At 42.6% G+C, this 18,834-nt stretch overlaps 1 protein-coding gene across 3 annotated transcripts in view; it reads right to left on the reverse strand.

Moving 5' to 3' along the window:
• SRPX (sushi repeat containing protein X-linked) overlaps positions 1–11,749 on the reverse strand; it is a 62,321-nt gene extending 50,572 nt beyond the window's left edge. The window contains exon 1 of one of the 3 annotated variants that reach the window (XM_067545304.1): positions 11,641–11,725. In XM_067545304.1, the coding sequence (XP_067401405.1) occupies positions 11,641–11,710 (70 nt within the window). In that variant the 5' untranslated portion in view covers positions 11,711–11,725. Of the gene's footprint in view, positions 1–11,640 lie in introns of all 3 variants that reach the window. The other 2 variants (XM_067545306.1, XM_067545305.1) reach the window with 2 other exon arrangements.
• Between the last annotated feature and the right edge of the window lie 7,085 nt (positions 11,750–18,834).

Consider the following 18,834-nt stretch of genomic DNA (forward strand, 5'->3'; position numbering starts at 1 on the left):
TATGAAAGATGGAGCCCCCCAAATCAGGGTCCAGAGACGCACCCTGGCAGGAAACCCAGTATCCACTTTTTTCCCTGCTGCTGGGAGGGAGTGGAGGTTGGGAAGACTGGATTTCTCACCAGGTCACTGCTTCTGGAATTTGGAGGCAAACATACAGTCTTACTGATCTGTTTCTGGCTAGAACGTTTAGTCTCCAACACAGGGGATGTCTGGTACATTGACTGTTTCCGGTCCTAATGTGTTTTTAATCTTGTAAAATAGTTCGATGAATTCATGTTCCTCTTGGCCTGTTTTACTTGTGAGTGACACAGTGAAATCAGACAGAGAGAATGCATGTATTCGCATTATGAGACTCAAATTAAACATTCCTTATAAATACGCAGCAATTACTTTGAAGCATTTTTTTTTCATTGACCAAAAGTTAAAAACTGTAGCGGAAACGGTTACTTATTTAGGCTTATAACTTAGCTCCCACACAAGTTGGAAACAATGTCCCATCTGAGGTGGCAACTCTGTGGCAACAAGTCTGACAAAGATGCTCTGAATGCTGCCAGCATGGACCACAGTCCCTTGAAGATTTAACACTGGTGGTATAGCCAGACTTGGTTAGCACTGACACACACTTTGCCAGCCCACATTGGTTAAATGTAGGCTGTGGGTAAACCATTCAGTATGACAAAGCAGTGCTGAAGAAGCCTGACTGATAGGATGAATACATAACTACATTCAAACTATCATGCTATTCTTAGGGTCCATATGTACAACACGTCTACTTCCAGTTCCTTAAAAGGAAATGGCATTTCCTGAAAAGACAAACAAGAGAAGGAGGGGAGGGGGCAAAACCATAATGTATTTGTCTAGCTTTATCAGAGACGGATAATCTACACATCAAAGTCTTCACGATAGCCCTGGAAATCTCACATGTATTTATACTGTATTTCTAAGGGCCGGCTGCTTTAATCATGTCTTCTCAAATGTCTGATTTAAATAATGCTGTCCATGCAAAGTTGTGCAAGAAGGACAAATTGTCAAGATCATAGAGAAAAAATAATTTTTCCTTCTACAATGGTAATGGTCTCTTCTGTCTAACTATAGCAACTTCAGAGCAAGTTGTATAAAACAATTTTCTAACCCAGTAGTGAAAATCATTCAAATGCACACAATTTAACATTCAGACATGGTTATACTTTAGCCACAACACTGCCTGAAACAAAAGACCATGCAGTTTATGTCTAACTCATCTTCAGCCATATTCTTGTAAAGTTGCAAAGCTCTCCTGTTCTCTTAAAGCATGTTTATATATTTATCATTCAAATCTGGAAATTGTGGGGGCTGAAACAATGCAGTAAATATCAATCAATATGTTTCAACATACCTATATCATCTACAGAGGGCTAATTAGTGGAACTACATGACTATGCATTCTCCTTAAGAAAGCAATTGCAATTTCTCATATCAGAGAATACTGTTACTGTGTCTCTGAAAGCTACCAGCAGCACCAGAGCTGTCAGGTCCCATTAGTCATGAAGAGAGGTGTAAGTAGCACATGAATGTTTTGTTACAGTCATCAAGACTTTCCTGCTTCTTGTATGATTTTTTTTTAAAACAACTCATGATAGCCTGAGATTGATTAAGTTATCTCACAAAGGCCAAACGACGTGCGAACATTTCAAGCATCCATATACTCTCACCATTTCCATTCATACGCCCTGCCTGATTTAGACAGAGTGGTTTGCCCCGGGTTCTCAAAAGGCCTAATCAAAAGCTCACTGAAGCCAAGAGAAGTCACTCCACTGACTTCTTTATTGAGCTTTGGATCAGGCCTTTAGTGACTGAATGATATAAGTTTTCAAAGGATACACAAACAACTTCACAAAAAACATCCTACTTAACCCGCCTTGAATTGGAGTGGTTTGCAGTGGCTCAATGACGTGGTATTTTGGCAGGGGCTGCCATGCTGTGCTCCACAACATATGCTTTGATTTAAAATACTATCTCTTATGATTATAAAGATAATGTTGAGAAGATGAAAAGGAGCATAACCAATGAAACAACACCCCCAGGAGGTATGACCAGGCCATGTCCCTCTCTCAGTGAAGTGCCCAATAATGGCAGAGAACAATGTTGACATTTAAGTTATTTCAGTGCGGACTAACGTCCATCTGGAAAGAGAAGGAGGAGTGTCCAAGTCCCACGCTGGGAAAGCTGGGCCTACAGAGCCCCTCTAGTCCCACCAAAGCACATCCAAACCCAAGGAGACCAGTAGAGTACATAGGATCATATTTTAAACAACCGCACTATCTGCTATAAGCGGCCCCTCATTTTGGCATCTCCAATGGACGGAGTTTGGTCTGGGGATGGAGCTTGGAAGAGTACCCCCAATGTGAGCCCTATATTTAACATATGAGGGGGAAAAGCAGAGAGAGGAGTTGAAGATGACCCCACGACTGAGAAACCGATGACAGGATAGACAGTGTTTTCAGCACTAAGCAAAGGGATAAAAGGAGAGGACTTGCTAGGAAAGTGTTTTGGAAAAGATATTATTATTTATATTGTAGTAGCACCTTGAGGCCCCAATCACAGATCAGGACCTCATTGTGCTACACACTGTACAAACACAGAACTAAATGGTTGTCCGCGTCCCAGAGAGCTTACAATCTAAGTATAAGCCAAGAGACAACAGGTGACCACAACAAAAAACCAAGGGGGGCACAAGATAACAGTGAGACAACGCTGGCCAGCATGATAGGCTGTGATCTTAGCTCACCAGCAGTCTAACAGTTGTCAAGTATTTTGTAGACATCACAGCAAAGCAGAGTTTTAAGGAGGGATTTGAAGGAGGACAAAGAGGTAGCTTTGCAGACATTCACAGGGAGCTCCTCCCAAGTGTTGGACCAAGTGTGAAGGTGTGTGTTTGAAAATGTAACAAATGGACCATGAAGGCTGGCATGCTGAATACTAGGTGGCTTAGAAACAACATATCCAGAAGTTGTTAGAAAGGCAAGGGGAGATACAAAAGAACAAAAACACCAGCGCAGACCATAAAACCACTAGCTATTGTTTTCTTATGGAATAATCTTTTCAGTAGAAACATCCAATGTTAATATTAGCTCAGCATCAAGTTGTTTGACATATTCAGCTGTGCATGCTGGTCATCTGGCTCTTAAACAATATGATTATCACTTCCATCCTAAAAGCCCTCTCTCTTCACCATTGCAGGATTTATAGCATGAACATCATCAACTTAAACTTTTCCCTTTGAAACTTGGAAGCATCGCTACCAAGTAACCCCTAATATTACACTATAACGGAGAAAGAGAAACATTTTTTGATGTTTATTTTGTACATTTGACAGCAGTTTGTGTCAAATCAGTGTCTACTTTCACCTGTTTGTCAGTGTCTTTTGCACAGCAAAAGAGAAGAGGAAAACATTAAAAAACAAACAAGCCCACGCACAACATGAAATCTAGCCAAATGTGTTAAAACATATTACAGGCAAACTTAGGAGTAGGACAACTTCAACAGAATGATTTATTCATTTGGTAAAACTGAGCCGTTTCATGTTGACAGCATCCCCTTAAAAATATGACAAATCACCCTACCCATCTTCATACAAAGACAAAACAATATATCAAAAGTTTAAGTTATTTAAAGCTCTAGGAAATATCAGTTTATGAACAGTTATTTCAAGTTACAGCAAAGATCAGAATCATGGAAGTTGAGACATATAATTTGGAACCACTTTTAAGGAACTGCAACATAAATGTTTAGTCTGAACAACTTTTATGGTGCGCCTGTAAATACAATTAAGAGCTTGAAACAGTGGAAGAGAGTGCTCACTGCTGACCAACCACATTGTATCTGTTGACCTTTTAATTTACTGAACTACAAAAAAAGCACATGCCTTGATTAAAAGATGATTTCTCAAGACTTCACTGCATTTCATTCCTGACAAAATAAAATAATTCAGAGACTGACAAGGTCCAGTTTAGAACCCAAAAAAATCAAACAAGTGTTCAAAGCGACAGTATTTTTGCCTCAGATGCTGTCACAGCCTTTTATAACAGTCTTCGTCACCTTCATAGATGGCATCAGCAATTGCTGCTGATGCCATATTAAGGATTTATCAGTGAATCATCTTTGCAGTAATCCAGTCTCAAGTGATTTTTAACTTGGATATATACAAATAAGACATCCAGCTTCATTGCTTAGACTCGAAGCACATCCATATAAAGAATGTATAAGATCATTGTTTTACAGATATCCAAAGCCTGTAAAAGCTATATCAAGATTCCTGAAATATCGCAGAAGTCCACATGTAGCTCCAGTAATACTCTCCGTTCTAATATCTAAATGTCCCTGAAACATAAATTATACTTTTCGCCTACGTAGCACTTCGTATCCATTGATCTCAAAGCACTTTACAGAGAGGGGTATTATTATCGTCCCTAGTTTACGGATTGGGAAATTGAAGCAGAGGGAGGCTAAGTGACTTGCTCAAGGTTACACAACGAATAAATGACAGGGCTGGAAACAGAAACCAGGTCTCCAAACTCCCAGCTCAGTATCTTATTCAATGGACTAGTTCCATATATGAGAGCACTGGCACAATGTTTCAGTTCTTGTACTTTCTACCTTTCTAAGCCATAATGTGATCTGAACTGTACCCATGTTATTTGCCCTACCAGTCCAAGAAGGAATTTGTTTTCTGTAATTTTTGTTTGTTTGTTTGTAATTACTGTTTCAGTCTACTGCTTGTCTGAGGGATATGAAACTGTGAATCCATAGCTTTAATATTCCAAAGGATAGTCATATTTGTTCACTGCAGTAGAGATGAACTGTAACAAACAATAAAATGGATTCACTAATTTGTAGATGCAAGTAACTTGTCAGCAGCAGCTGTCTTGCACGTTTCCTTTGCTATCACCAGTGCTTGCGTACAAACGCCCATCCAAGCCATTATGTGGTTGTTCTGTGTACAATATAAAACCCATCTTGGGAGGTTTATTTCAATGCAGGTAAAATAAGAGCTGGCCATCTCATATACTCATTGAGTTTTTTGAAATCTCACCTTTTAATTTATATGATCTCATGCTTGATTTCTTGTCTGCACAAAGTTCCCCAGATGTTGCTGAATTGTTAGTAGGCTAAGTCTTCCTGTCAGAGGACTTTAATGGCTCTACTCTGCAGGGACCTTTTGTTACAGAAGTGGGATGGAGGGAAAAAGGTTGGTCACATATAGAGGTTACTATGGGTTTATTTGGGGGAAATAATATATGTGATGGAGATGGCTCATTATATGTGATAGACTATGTATTTTAAAAACATGCCAAAGCACCTAGAGTCAAGAATAGGCAGTCAAATTATCACCTGACATAAATAAGAACACACTTCTGATTCTTTGTGGCACACTTTGCTATGTCATTGTTTATAACACTTCCCTGCAGGTACAAATCCTAATTACTGGAGAGTGAAGTAATTTACTAAACCACCTTGGAATTAAAAAATAGAAAGTACAGCTGGCCAAAAGTAAAACTCTTTTTCTGCCTTAAGATATCATGTGTGCAGCTGCCATTGAACTCCGCGGGAGTGGTGTATGCACATCCAAAAGCACTAATGGATCCCATATACACGCACAATTTTCTCCATGATTATTAATAAAAAAGACAGCAGACTCCATCAGAACACAAAACTCAGACACCTGGGACAGGAAGCTGAAAGCCAGCATAAGTAGTGTAGGTATACTCCCAGATTGCTCCACAGCATGTTCCTGGGGATAGGCGCCTGGACTGAGAATCAGTAGACCGGGCTGAGATATAACCCCAGTTTTGCCAATAGCCTGCTGCATGACCTTGAACAAGTCACTTAACATCTCTGTACCTCAGTTTCTCCTCCAACCCTTTGTCTGTTTAAGTTGAAAACTCTTCAGGGCAGGGACTGTGTGTATGTGTATACAGCAGTTGGGGTCTCTAAGCATCACTGTAACACAAATAATAATATTTGAAAACAGCTAGGAGGTTTAGAAATATCATGAGATGAGTATATAAATATAGCCTTCCTCGAAATAATCAATTTTAAAAAGTTTTTTACTTTGTTTTCAATATTTGATACACTTCTTAAATTGTTTTAATATCTTTCTCTTCAAGCCAGTCACTCAAAAGATTCATGGTCCATCCGCTGATCACTTATGTTCCGTTCCTATTTGAGATCTCTTCTTCAAAACTGTGTACATACTTATGAACTCCAGTTTAAAGGATTTTCCTCATTTCCATCCTGATGTGATATAGAGAAGACAGCACATTTCAAGTTCTTCTCATGAATATCATTGTCTTATACCCATTGTAGCCCAATCTATAGATTATATATATATTGATTTTATTGATTACTTAAGAATCCCCAGTTATCACTTTGAGGGTTGACAGGTTCTTTGTCCCAAGATCAGGCCCAGCATTGTTCAAATTATTATACAGTCGGGAACCCCAATGTGCACAGCTGCAACACTCACTAGGAACTCTTCTCTATTACCAATAGTTTATTAGTACATTTAGCACAGTCACAAACGCCCCAACTCAGTAAGGTAGCTAGAGATACTATAGAATGTACATCTGCACATCCATATACTCACACCATGCCTTGTAGAACAACCTGAAATGTTAGCCATCATCTTCTTCATCCCCCTCATCACCAAAGGCCATCATTCTAGCACCTCCCAAGGACTACATCTCTTTCTCCTACTGCCGCCCCTAGGCTGGGATGCAACTTTTATAATATGATACGCTGACGCCACTATGTTTAATGCATATTCAGTAGGAATATTTCCCCTCTTCCTTATTTGTATATCCTCACCTTATTAATGTTGGAGTGTCCTTCTCATATAGGTTACTATATCAATGATTTCAACTTATTATCATATATGTCAATTCGTTACCATGGCTCTTTGGTGATTAGGTATCTGTGGATGTAGCTCATGTACCTGTTATGTACATCAATTGGTTGCCATGACACCCTTGTGGTTGGATCAAGTTCTTGTGGTCAGAAATTCCCCTGAAACACTCTTTTTAGCTCCCCACTATTTGGGGTTTTCCAGTGGGCTGTTTATCTGTTCAAAGTTCATAGGCCTTAAGCCTTACGCTAACTTGCTGAAGCTAATGTCTTACAGGATACAGGCCTGTAGGTTCCTTACATTACTGCTGAATATAATGCAAAGCAGTGAATATAAAAAAGGCAAGCTAGCCGTATGAGCTACATCATTCAGTGTCTTATTATTTCATTCCCTGGATCCCAAAGAATTGGATGAAATATACACCTACAGGAATCACTTTACCACTCAAAGCACTGTCTACAGCTCTCCCCTCCACTGGTTAATGCACTATTGGAAGGCTCTCGGTTACTATGGTGATGAGAGTGGTACAACCAACTATATAGAATAGTTACAACTCAGGACTTTTAACCGCGTTGCTGAACCATCCTAAAGCCTAAGACTGTCTAAGGAAGACAATCCAAAGAAGAAACCCCCACACGAAGAGACTGCAAAGAGCAGAACTCTCCAAGGAAGAGTTCCACTAATTTATTTCCCCCCTGTAATCCCTGGAGAGAAGATTTTAGCCAAATACCAAAAGACGTCCTGGCACCTTTAACGTTTATAAAAAGCAGAAAGGACTCCTGTATTTAAGACTTCATCAGAAAGACTTTGCCACAGTTCAATTGTACAGAACTGAATTTAGTCCTTTGTCTTTTGAAGGAGCTTAAGTTAACCCTGTCGAGATGTGAACCTGTTACAAAGAATCTAGGTGTTCTGATGTGGTAATCATTTTGGTGATTAGCAGTGATAGAAAAATACAGGAGTGTGCATAATTCTATGGAATTTTCACAAACAAGGTTAAAGTAGTCTTGACCTGCGTGTTTTTTACTGCATACCATCAGAACTGTCATCTGCTATTCAGAGACTTCCTTTCCCAATGCCTTGATTAAAGTATGTGGAGCATGGTGTGTAGAATACTGTATACTGTTGAATTCAGAATATGGGGCACAGAAACACAGCATTGCTAATAAGTTGGCAAGCTGAACTGTCTCACTCCAAGAGCAGCAGCCAAAACAAACTATTTCCATGTTTAGGTAACAAATTATTATTGAAATAACAGAAGCTCTGCCTGGATCCAACACAGGGTGCTTTTCTTTATCAGCAGAAACAACCAATTACCAAAATCTTTGACTGTAACAGATAGTTAAAATGGATGTACAATATGATCTGTTTCAGACACCAATGAGATTTTATAATTTATCATTTAAAAGCCTATCCTTGTCTACTCAAAGGTGTTCCATATTTAACAGCTGACAATTCTAGATTAAAATAACTCCCGGAGAGAAAAGAAAACACTTATTTACAATTACAGTAGATTTTATATTGACCAGAAGAAAACAAACATTTTATATTAAAAGACAAGGCCAATGGACTGTGTAATCTTTTAACTATACAGTAGGTTTATCAATACAGTTGCTGCTGATTTTCACTGCCTCAGAGTCTTCTCCACTACAAGTAAAAGGAAAATTGGATTTTCAAATGCAGTGAAAGCTGAAACAAGCATGCTATTGTGCAGTCAACTGAAAGATTATGGGAAAAGACTTGGATTTTTGAAGTCTGGGTAAGCAGAGACTGGGCACAAAGCAGTAGTAACATGTTTGGTCTCTTAAGAAGAAAGCCAAACACTGGATATTAGCATTCTCGTGCAAACCAATTAAAGAATGGCATTAATGTGACCTGCAATGTAAGACATTCAATTGTCCTGCCAAGCAAAGGAAGAGTTTGGCAGCAGCAACTCTCACAGAAATGGCAGGGCAGATATTTCTGTTGTCTTTACAGAATTAGCAATTGATGTTTCTAATACCTTAGTGTTTATTACAGAAACAATGAAAATTTGTGTTCCAGCATCTTTGGGTTGGAAGGAAATTAACTGAAACATGCCAACAAAATTAGGCAAACTTCAGCTCATTATAGTGGTCACATATCAAATTTTACATTCGCAAAGGTCGGGACTATTGTTCAAGCAGAGAATGCTCATGGACCTAAAAAACAATTTGTATCACCAATGAGCAAAGGTTCCACAGTTGTAGATTCCTGGATTGCATTATGAATCACACTTACCGGTTTACTGCTTTTATCTTCTGTGGTCCCAAACAAATACATCCTTAGCCGAACTCACAAATACTCATTAGTTTTGAACGGCTGTGGTTTTGTGCATTAATTTCAGATAGGTGTCTCTGTATTAAACTATTACTGTAGGTCAGCTTCCATTAGCCTTATTTTAAATGTTGCCATCTTGACATACATTAATTTGGCAAGATAGAGTTGTTTTAAAGGAGCAGACACAGCTACAGACTAATTTCCTTTGCCTTGGGAACGAACCCAAATTTCAATTCCCAGCTTAAAACTTGATAAAACACATACGATATTTTGAGCATGACAGCACTATAGTAAGTGAAATTGTAGTTTTTGGGAGTATGATGACTATAACAAACCTATTTATGGCCCAGTTGTGGCACTTCATAAGATAATTCTGTTTCTAAAATACTTTTTGTTAATTAACCTCTAATCAAATTAAAACAATTTTAAAAAAAAGCCAACCTGTAACCACTAAGCTAGTCTTTTACTTCACCATGCAAACTTTTTGTCCTTGTCTTCCTTCTTCCTTTTCCACCTCGCTTCCTGTTCTTGTTTCAACTACGGCCTAGATCCTGCACCAGGGATCCACTAGCATGGACCCCCATGCCAATGTGGCAGCTCTGGGAGGGTCTAGTACATCTTGATGCAGGATCATAATCTTAATTTATAAGACCTTTTCACAGGGTTTTTGTCTTTATTTGTTCTGTGAAGTGACTTGCATAATAATAATAGTAATCATTTCCCCTAACTTTCTATTGCTAAAATGTTTTTAATTCAACCAAAAATGACAGTTTCAAACAAACAAACTCATTCTTACAAACACATGATCATTTTTCCGTTCCAACTGCTGAAGGAAAAGATGTGTTCTTAAACAACAGTCCAATTAGCTTTTACTATATCCATTCATCTTGGAAAGTGTAAGCTAAGGTTAGCCCTCTTGTGCCTAGTCACAGATGGGGTATGGGGAAGAGAAGTTAGATGAAGCAGTCCTCAATAACCCTATACTAAGTACTAAGATCCTTAAAGAATACTGGGAAGGCTGAGACATCCCACATTTGCTCTTCTCCCCACCTAAAAATACCACAGATAGTCCATGCTCCTTATATGAGTTTCTATGTGCACCTTACCCTTCTGCCACCAACTTTTCAGGAAAAAGATGTGATATGACTCCAGGTACCGTACCACATTTAGGGCTGCATCAGCAGAGCAGGAAATCCAGAGCGTTGGGTATGTTGGCTTGAGTCTCCTAATTCAAGAGTTAATTGTAGCCAGGATTTTGGAAGGCTGATAACTTTTGACACTCTGTCTCTTTAAGGAGTTTTAGACCAAAAAGTTGCATTTTTAAAAACAATTAATCCACAGCTCAGTCACAGAGACTATTATTTAACTTTATTACCCACTTTTTTCAGAGCCAGCATTTTTTTTTTTTTTTAAAAGGTGTATGCAACTTCTGCACATTCCCCATATAACAAATAAATAACAAACACTATTTCAAGAGCCCTCTTCTTGTCGCTTTTCTGATGCAGTTACAAATGCAAGGAGCTAAAAGAACAAGAAAGGCTTTGTTCATTTCAGTGCCATTAGAAACACAAAGTAAATCCAGGTTTGCCAAATAAAATAGCATACATTTGACACACAGCAAGAGGGTGCCACAAAGAATGGAAAATCAGTAAATATTAAAAACCCATTAAAAAGCAGATGACACTGCGCTTGAGTTTCCGTAAAAACATGTGTAGATCACTTAAGGTTTTATTAGTGGAAACTAAGAGTTCCCATATGTTATCTCTCCCCCACCCCCAGGACTGTACTTTCTTCAGAAAGGGCTGACTTCAATGGAAATATAGGAAGCCTTCCCAGGCTAGTCACTCTGCCTCTCAGTGCCTGGTTTGTTGCAGGGTTTAGACCGTGCACGGTGCCTGGAAAGATGAGGGGCTTCAATTTCACACTGGGGAGGGGGGCTGCCCCGCCGCCTGCCAGGGCAAGCAGTGCCCCGCCGCCCCACAGTCTCCCGCCGTGAAGCTGGAAGTTGGCGCAAGAGATTTTCCCAGCCCGAGTCGTCCCCCCGGTCAACAGAGCGGCGTTTGAATGGAGGCGGGGAGCCCAGGCAGGGAGGCGCTCCTGGCTCCCTTGCTGCCCAGGGGAAACCAAGGCACGCTGGGGTCCTGCGCCGGTCCCCAGCCAAGTCGCACAGCCGGCGCCGGGCTGCGTCGCCAAGCTGACACCTGGCGAAGGGGAAGCGGGAGGGCTTCGCCCGGGAGCTGGGGCCGGGAGAGGCTGGAAGGGGCCGGGGTACGAGGTCCCTGGCCCCGCTCCCCGCGGGGGGCTGTGGCTGCAAAGGCAGGCGGCTGAGCGGCTGCGGAGCCCCTGCCCCGCTGCTTTCCCTTCCTTCCGCACGCGGGGCTGGGAGCCCGCTCGCCCGCCCGGCTCCCCTGTCCCCAGCACGGGCTGCTCCAGCCCCGCTCGCCGGCGCCGCTCCCTACCTTGGTACGCCAGGCTCAGGCAGGCGCCCAGGCTCAGCAGCCAGGCTAGGCAGAGCGAGCAGCGCCCCATGCTGCGCGGCGGCCGGAGGCTGAGAGACTAGGGGGCAGGCGGGGAGAGCGGGACAGAGACATTCTCCGCAGCGGGCGCTGGGGCTCCTCGCAGCGGCAAACTCCTCCTCCTCCCGCCGCCGCGCCGCCAAGCGCTCCAGACGGGCCCCCCTGGCGGCCCGGGGCGCCGAGCGGAGCTGCGCGGGAGCCCCCGTGGGCCCAGCTCCTTCCTTCCCGCCAATTCGTTTGGGGCGGGGGGTTCCTCTTCGCTCCTCTCTCCAGGGACGATGGCGGGGTTCGCCAGTGGTTCTGCAGGAGCCATGGACGCTCAGCCCTGATCTTCTCGCAGGCTTCCTCCTGGAAACGATCAAAGGGCCTCAAGCCCTGCAACCCCACAGCCCCTACCTCTGACAGACAGCTGGGGAGGGGGGGAAGAGCTTTCTCTCTTTTACACTTGGCCAGCATCGGCATAGCTGAAAGGAGAGGAGGTAGTTAGAGCCCTCTTCTCCCCCAGCTCAATCACAAGAGAGAGGATCCCCTCCCCCTCCCCGAGATACAAGCATTTTACTGCTTGGGACCCTGCCACCCACCATCCGGCTTATCTCTCAAACCCCGATTCTGAAATGAGGGGCTGTGTGACCCTCAAAATGAGGGACCAACACACCTTGAAATGAGGGACCTCAATTCTTTTTTCTTGAACAGTTTTATTTTTTTTTAAAAAAAAATTAGGTACAAGCATGAAAATAACCTGGAAGGTATTACAATGGAACTAAATGATTCTGGGGACTAAAAGCACATGTTATGTGGAAAGCCACTATTTGAAAGAAAAAGTCCATTTGCTCAGATCATAGACAATTAGAAATGGAGGGGTGCAAGGGACCTCAAGAGGCCATCAAGTCCAGCTCCCTGCGCTGACACAGGGCCACTATTTTCATATTTTGCATCAAAAATCCCCAGCCTTGCCTCCCCCCCATACCCAACTCTATCCCCTGTGTCACAGACCCTGAGCGGACCCTCCCCTCTGTCTCTCATGTCAGAGACATTCCGTGCGACTGGGCCTGCCCAAGCTATCCACCCCCACAGCCCAGCCTGGTCCCTAACAAACCATCTCAGCTGCACACTACACCCTAGAAGGGAGTGAGGCAGAGGCAGCACCACGTGTAACAGGCGAGGTGGAGGTGTCTGCCACTGCCAGCGGGTGTGGTTGTGTCCGGATGCCAGAGTGGGACTTTCCAATGGCAATGTGGGACTGCAGGACAACTTTACAAATGACAGCCAGATGTGGGATATCCTGTATATTTGGGACACTTGAGAGGTATGCCATCTGGTGCTGACTCAGCGATTTGCAAGCCTGGGACCATTATCCTCTTTAGTGAGGGAACAGTGGGAGGAAATTTGAGATCTCCTGCCACCTCCAACAGTGTAACTAGCAGTTCAGTTCCCCTTTCAGGAGCTGTATGAGGGGAAGGCAATTCACTACTAGCTCCAAACCCTTCTCTGGAAACTGTGGAAGGAGAGGAGCAAATCGGTGCCAGCTCAGAGCCCCTTCTGTAGCAGCAATGGGACCAAAGAGATGACACTCATTGCTAGTTTAGGTCTGGAAAATAAAGTCAATTTTATTCCCTACAGCCCACTTTTCAGATGTCCTGCTCTTGAGCTGCTCTGCTGCTCAGAAGTTTGCAATATTGCTAACTTCAAGTGCTTAAAAATAATGAATCAAGGTTCTAAAATCGTGAGATTTTTTTAAAAGTGGGGGGAGGGGAGGAGGGAGAGTAGGTATTTGTCCTTGAGTTTTGAGACTAGGTTGCTTTTGGGTCACATTTTCCAGCTTTCCTGCATAAGCACAAGGGCTAGAAACTTTGCTTTTTTAAAATGAAAGCTGAGATTCTCATGTTATGACTGGTCTAAAAGAGTTGGGACTTTGCCTCTCTCCCCTGAAATTTCCAAAATGAGACCCTTAGTTCCAGAGCAACTCAAAGCATAGACATTGATTCAGGATCTCTCTTATGCAACCTCTTTTAGTAACTTAAAACTGCATGCTCATTCACTAGAAAATAGGATGACAGTGGCAAATCTGCCTATCCTCCCTCATGGTGAATCCCTTATTCACTGCAAGAAGCCAGGCTGACACAGGCAGTTGTAATTTTACATGCTGGATTGAGTGATTCTGGCCCTGTGAGTGTGCCTGTTTTGGAGGCATGTATGGCAAAGATGGTAGGGAGGGCTGGGGGTGGAGACGTGGGGAGCTCCTAGGTCTCGACATGCATGTTAAAACTGTGCCTTTGGTTGATGCCGTGGTGCGGCAGAGGTGGCAGTGGCCAATGGCTGCAGATGCTCGGACCAAGGGTGCCGTCATGTGGGCTCCTGATATCGGGGGTAGGTGGCCTGGTATGAGGCATAGGAGTGCAGCCAGAAAGGTGGTCTCCGCTGCTTTTGATGGGACGTTGGGGTGTATATCCAAGAGACCGGAGTGTTGGCAAAGAGACCAAAGAGTTGAGGGTATCTATACCAGGTGGCGATGCCTGAGCGTATCCTGTTTGGTGCAGCAGTCACGCCTGGGAGTCAGAGCTGTGCCAGGACACAGGGGGGAACAACAATTCCTCTTCTGAATAGCCTCTGAGTCCAAAGAGACCTCCCGCACCAGTGGCGTCGTCGGTGCGGGCAGTCCATGCGCAGCCACCAGCTGTAGTGTCTGTCCCAAGAGGAGCGGTGTGTCTGCCAGAGCAGGGGTCTGCAGTACCTAGAGCAGTGGGGAGGGTGGATACTGCAGGTCTAGGTGTGCCATTGGGAGCAGAGGCTCAACACACCCAAGTGTTCAGGGGACATCTCTGGAACCACTGGAGTGTGAAGGTGTGTGCGGTGAGAGGTGTGGGGACTCCGGTCGCAAAGGAGGTCTCTGTGCACGGCCAGTGTGGCAATCGGAAGTACCTGTGTATCCCTTTTCCTCTTAGTTTTACCCCCAACATGGGGGAGCTTAGGAGGTGGCATGGTGGGGTCCGCATGCGACATCTCACCCGATCTGGCACAGCTCGGGAAGGAAATGCTGTGCTTCGTAGCAGTCCGCAAATGGGGACTTGCTGCGATGCCTATAAGAGCGCTTCCGACCCTCAGGCTTGGGCTTGTCCTGTGTCAGTGATACCATCGGATCCAGGAGGGAGGTGGTGGATGGGGCACTCACTGCCATTGAAGGATGGTGCATTATCTGTCCTGGATCGGACTCTGCACACGGCCAAAGAGCCTCCTCCATGAGGAACTTTGAGTTGCAAAAGACGAGTGTTGCAGGTCTGCAGGGAAAAGGACTTGCAGATCTTGCAGCAAGATGCGCCTGCCCCAAGCAGTACAAACAGCAGCGGTGCTCATCGCTCACTGAGAACAAGTGAGGGCACGATGCACAGTTTTTGGCATAGTCCCCCATTGAAGTTGGGGTGGGTCCTGAGTGGAACAAGACCACCTACACTAACTAACTATGAAACTAACTACACAATTAAGACTAAACTAGCTAACTATATACAGTGGAGAAAGTCTTCTCGTAGTCAGTCCAAGAGCATGGAGGAAAGAGGATTCTGACTCCAACTATGCCGCGGTAAGAGGGAACTGAAGGAGCCTTGCCCTGCACGGCCTCTTCTAACTTCGCCTGGAGCACAAGGCAACGTATGACGCACATGTGGGTCGACGGACACTGCTGCTGCAAACTTCCAGCTCTGGCGCATGGCACGCGTGCACATCCGCATTTGGAACACGTATAGGGACTATCACTAGAAGAAGAATTCTTAGATCCAACATTTAGGAGCTGCTTTTTTACTTTGAATTAACAGTTTTTGACAGGCAGCACAGCTAGAGATGCCAATAGTTCAGGTTGCCCAACACTTTCCATTATAAGACCCTGATTTCAGTTGCTTATGGCTTTGTCAAATGTAAACCATCTGGGCTGAAGTTTTCCATGATTGGTGTCTTCCTCAAGCTATTTTTTGTGTGTGTATTTTTGTTTAATAAAGTTTCTGAGACTCAGACAAAGGCATCAGAAGGGGATACTGGAACTGGGATAAGAAATTGAGGAGGATCTGGGATGAGGTGCTGAGGGGGGAGAGATGGGACAGGCTGGCGGGCATATGGGTAGAAACATTCAGACTTGGGGGGAAAGAGGGGCAGAAGAGTCTATACCCTCTAGATCACACTCCTCTCCAGAGCCTGGAATGCACCTCAAGATTCTGGAATATCATCATTCCTCTGCTATCTGCAAACATCCGTGAAACCCACTGGCAAAGTGTGTGCCTCATCCTTCTCTAAGGCTGGGTCACATAGAGGATGACAACCTAACTGCTACTGTGATCAGTTACTCCATTAGCTCAAGTGATAGAGGGGTTGTGCAGTGGATGGTGAACTATATGGGTGTCACTATGATACCAAAGGATGGAATTTATTTTTTCAGTTTCAACCTTAATTCAGTCCCCTTGTGTGTCTGCATTATGAGACAGTCTTTAATTACATGATCACATACTATTTTTTCCACTCCTGCTTTTTCAGTATGTCTTGGAAAAATTTATCCGTACACTGTATATGCAAAACAGAACTTATTCATTTTGTATTCTGTCTATCAATGACATTCTAGTTTTAAAGTTCAGCAGAAGGGGGAGCAGCAGCCAGCTGTCTTTCATAAAGCTCCAACCAGACAGAAACCACTATAAGCCAGTCTATCACCAGGTTTTCATCTCAATCACTGGATAAAACTGTCTGAAAGATATAGAACTAAGGAAGTTTCATTCGTCTTTAGACTGCAAATTACAGTGCTACTTAAGAATCACTTCCCTGTTTGCAATAACCATCTTAGGAGAGATCCTAATTATTTTTCTTAAAATTGGACATATGCAGTTGACCAAGTAATGCATCAAATATTTATACCTTCTTCTGTTAAAAAGGTGGAGGACCAAAGTACTGTTACCAAGTGCAGGACCATTATTCTTGAACTTTGTATCATGGGATGAATTTAAATTTTGGTAGCATTGACATTTGTTATTGGTGGAAAGTATGCAGCATGGCTATTAATCTGAAAAACAGTGTCACATTTACAGAGTTTTGAAAAGGGCTCGTAGAAGAGCTGCCAAATAACAGCCTTTAAAATTCACAGGAAAATACCCTTGGATGTAGCATGTGAAATTTCTGGGTAAATAATTTGTTTCTGTGCGACTGAAAAATGAGGCTCATAATAGGAAGCTAGTTTTTCATTTAAAATATTAGAGGGAGATACATCCCTCCATAAGTGAGTTTCACGGACTGTATCTGTGGAAGGTCTAACTCACAGATGTAAATTTTATAGGGAGTTAAAAGATTACAAGCCTTTGTATTCAATACATATATGATAAAGCTTTCCAAATCTATTACCTTGGAACAAATGGATAAGCTCCTATCTGCAAACTAATTGAAAATATATTGTCTATTAAAACGTAACCTTAAAATCTGTGAATTAGTTTAAAGTTATTTGCGAATTTCATAACTTGATACAAATAGTAGGCTTGTGTTTGGGAGATTCCACGGCTAGAAAAGTAAGGGTGTTATAGGTCAGGACTAAACTGCAATTACTCCATCACTTGAGGAAGAAGTATATAGGACCTAGCTGCATTGTGCCTTTGTCTAGAGGGCTATTAACACACTTTTTCATAAGCATTAAAAACTGAAATAAGGAGGTTTTTTTCTCCTTTTATTACACAGAAGGATTCAATGGGATATGCTGTGGGCAATACTATTAAGAAATATCTTGAGAATGTAAGTCTAGAAATATTTGTTCAATTTTGGGCAAATGAAGTGATGTAGAGGTGTTTTTAATGGAAATAGAACAGAACATGTAAAATTCCATGTATCTGTGTGTTTCTGATAACCCCACTAAACAGGCATTATAAAGTACCTTTGGACATCGGTTGTCAAAAACCAAATTGTGACTAGCTGGACCATTTTAATATACTTATGCTTACATTGTACCAGAACTCACATTTATGTTATCCACAGCCTTAGAAGATTGGCACATGTACATGTGATATGATTTGATTTACATCAATTCCATTGACTTCACCTGGATAACTAGACATAAGGGATGGGCACCATATAGCTATATAAGCTACCTGGGGGAAAAAGTAATAAAAATTACTACTCAGTATAGCACTATATTCTTTGGGAGTATGAAGCACAGTCAGAAGGGTGTGTCCCTGCTCCACGTCCCTCACCAGGGCCCTGATCCTGCACCAGTGAAGTCAATGGGAGATTTGCTATTATATCATCATTATTGTGTGGGCTGTATTGTCTTGAGCCCACTCAGGGTTTTTGAACACACTTGAAGTGATGGTAGATGTAGGGCTGGATCCTGTGCTTTTTGACATCAATGCTTATTTACTGTCTGTCTATCTATGAGCTAAACCATCTTTTAAAAAAGCATTATACAAAAATGCCAGGCCAGAGCACTTTAAAGCAAAGAGCTAAAGATAGCAGCACTCAGCCATAATCTTGAAAGGATAAAAAGCTCTAAAGGATACATTTAAAGCAGCAGGTACAATATTGATTAAGAGTGAGCAACTTCAACTGCTATTCAGGGGCCAGAGGGAGGAAAAGAGCTGGCTGTAAAGATTGAGATGCTATAGCTATACTTGCAGAGCACACAAACTCCACCTCGGTAATTTTGATGGTGAGTTTTTAGAAAAAAACTGGTGTAAAGAGTAGTCCCACTGGCATGAGCCAGGACAAAGTAATCCAGGAACAGTGATTTATGCTGAAATACGTAACTTTGGAAAATAAGGCTAAATGGCCAAAAAAAAAAAAAAAAAAAAGCAGTGCTCCTAATCATTTCTATGATGGAACCGTCTGCTATTATGTAGCTGACAAAATACTTTTTAATGAACAACACCCTTTTTATCATGCAGTAGGCTACTTAAATATGGTATTATTAAAAATGAAAAATCACTTATATTTTAGGAATGCCCACTACCTGGTAGAGACTTGACTTTTTTCCCCTCTTCATTCTTAATTAATATTAAGAAAAACGTGAGTAAAAAGAGATCTTTATGTCAAAAGTGTTCACTTGCTCCTGCTGCTCCCCAGCTGAAATCTATGGGCCAAATCCAGATTGAAGTCGCTGGAGCTACATTGATTTACAGAAGTTTA

Source organism: Emydura macquarii, unplaced genomic scaffold (genome assembly GCF_026122565.2).
Source record: "Emydura macquarii macquarii isolate MOO-44397 ecotype Brisbane River unplaced genomic scaffold, CSIRO-AGI_Emac_v2 contig_1043, whole genome shotgun sequence".
NCBI classification, from domain to species: Eukaryota; Metazoa; Chordata; order Testudines; family Chelidae; genus Emydura; species Emydura macquarii.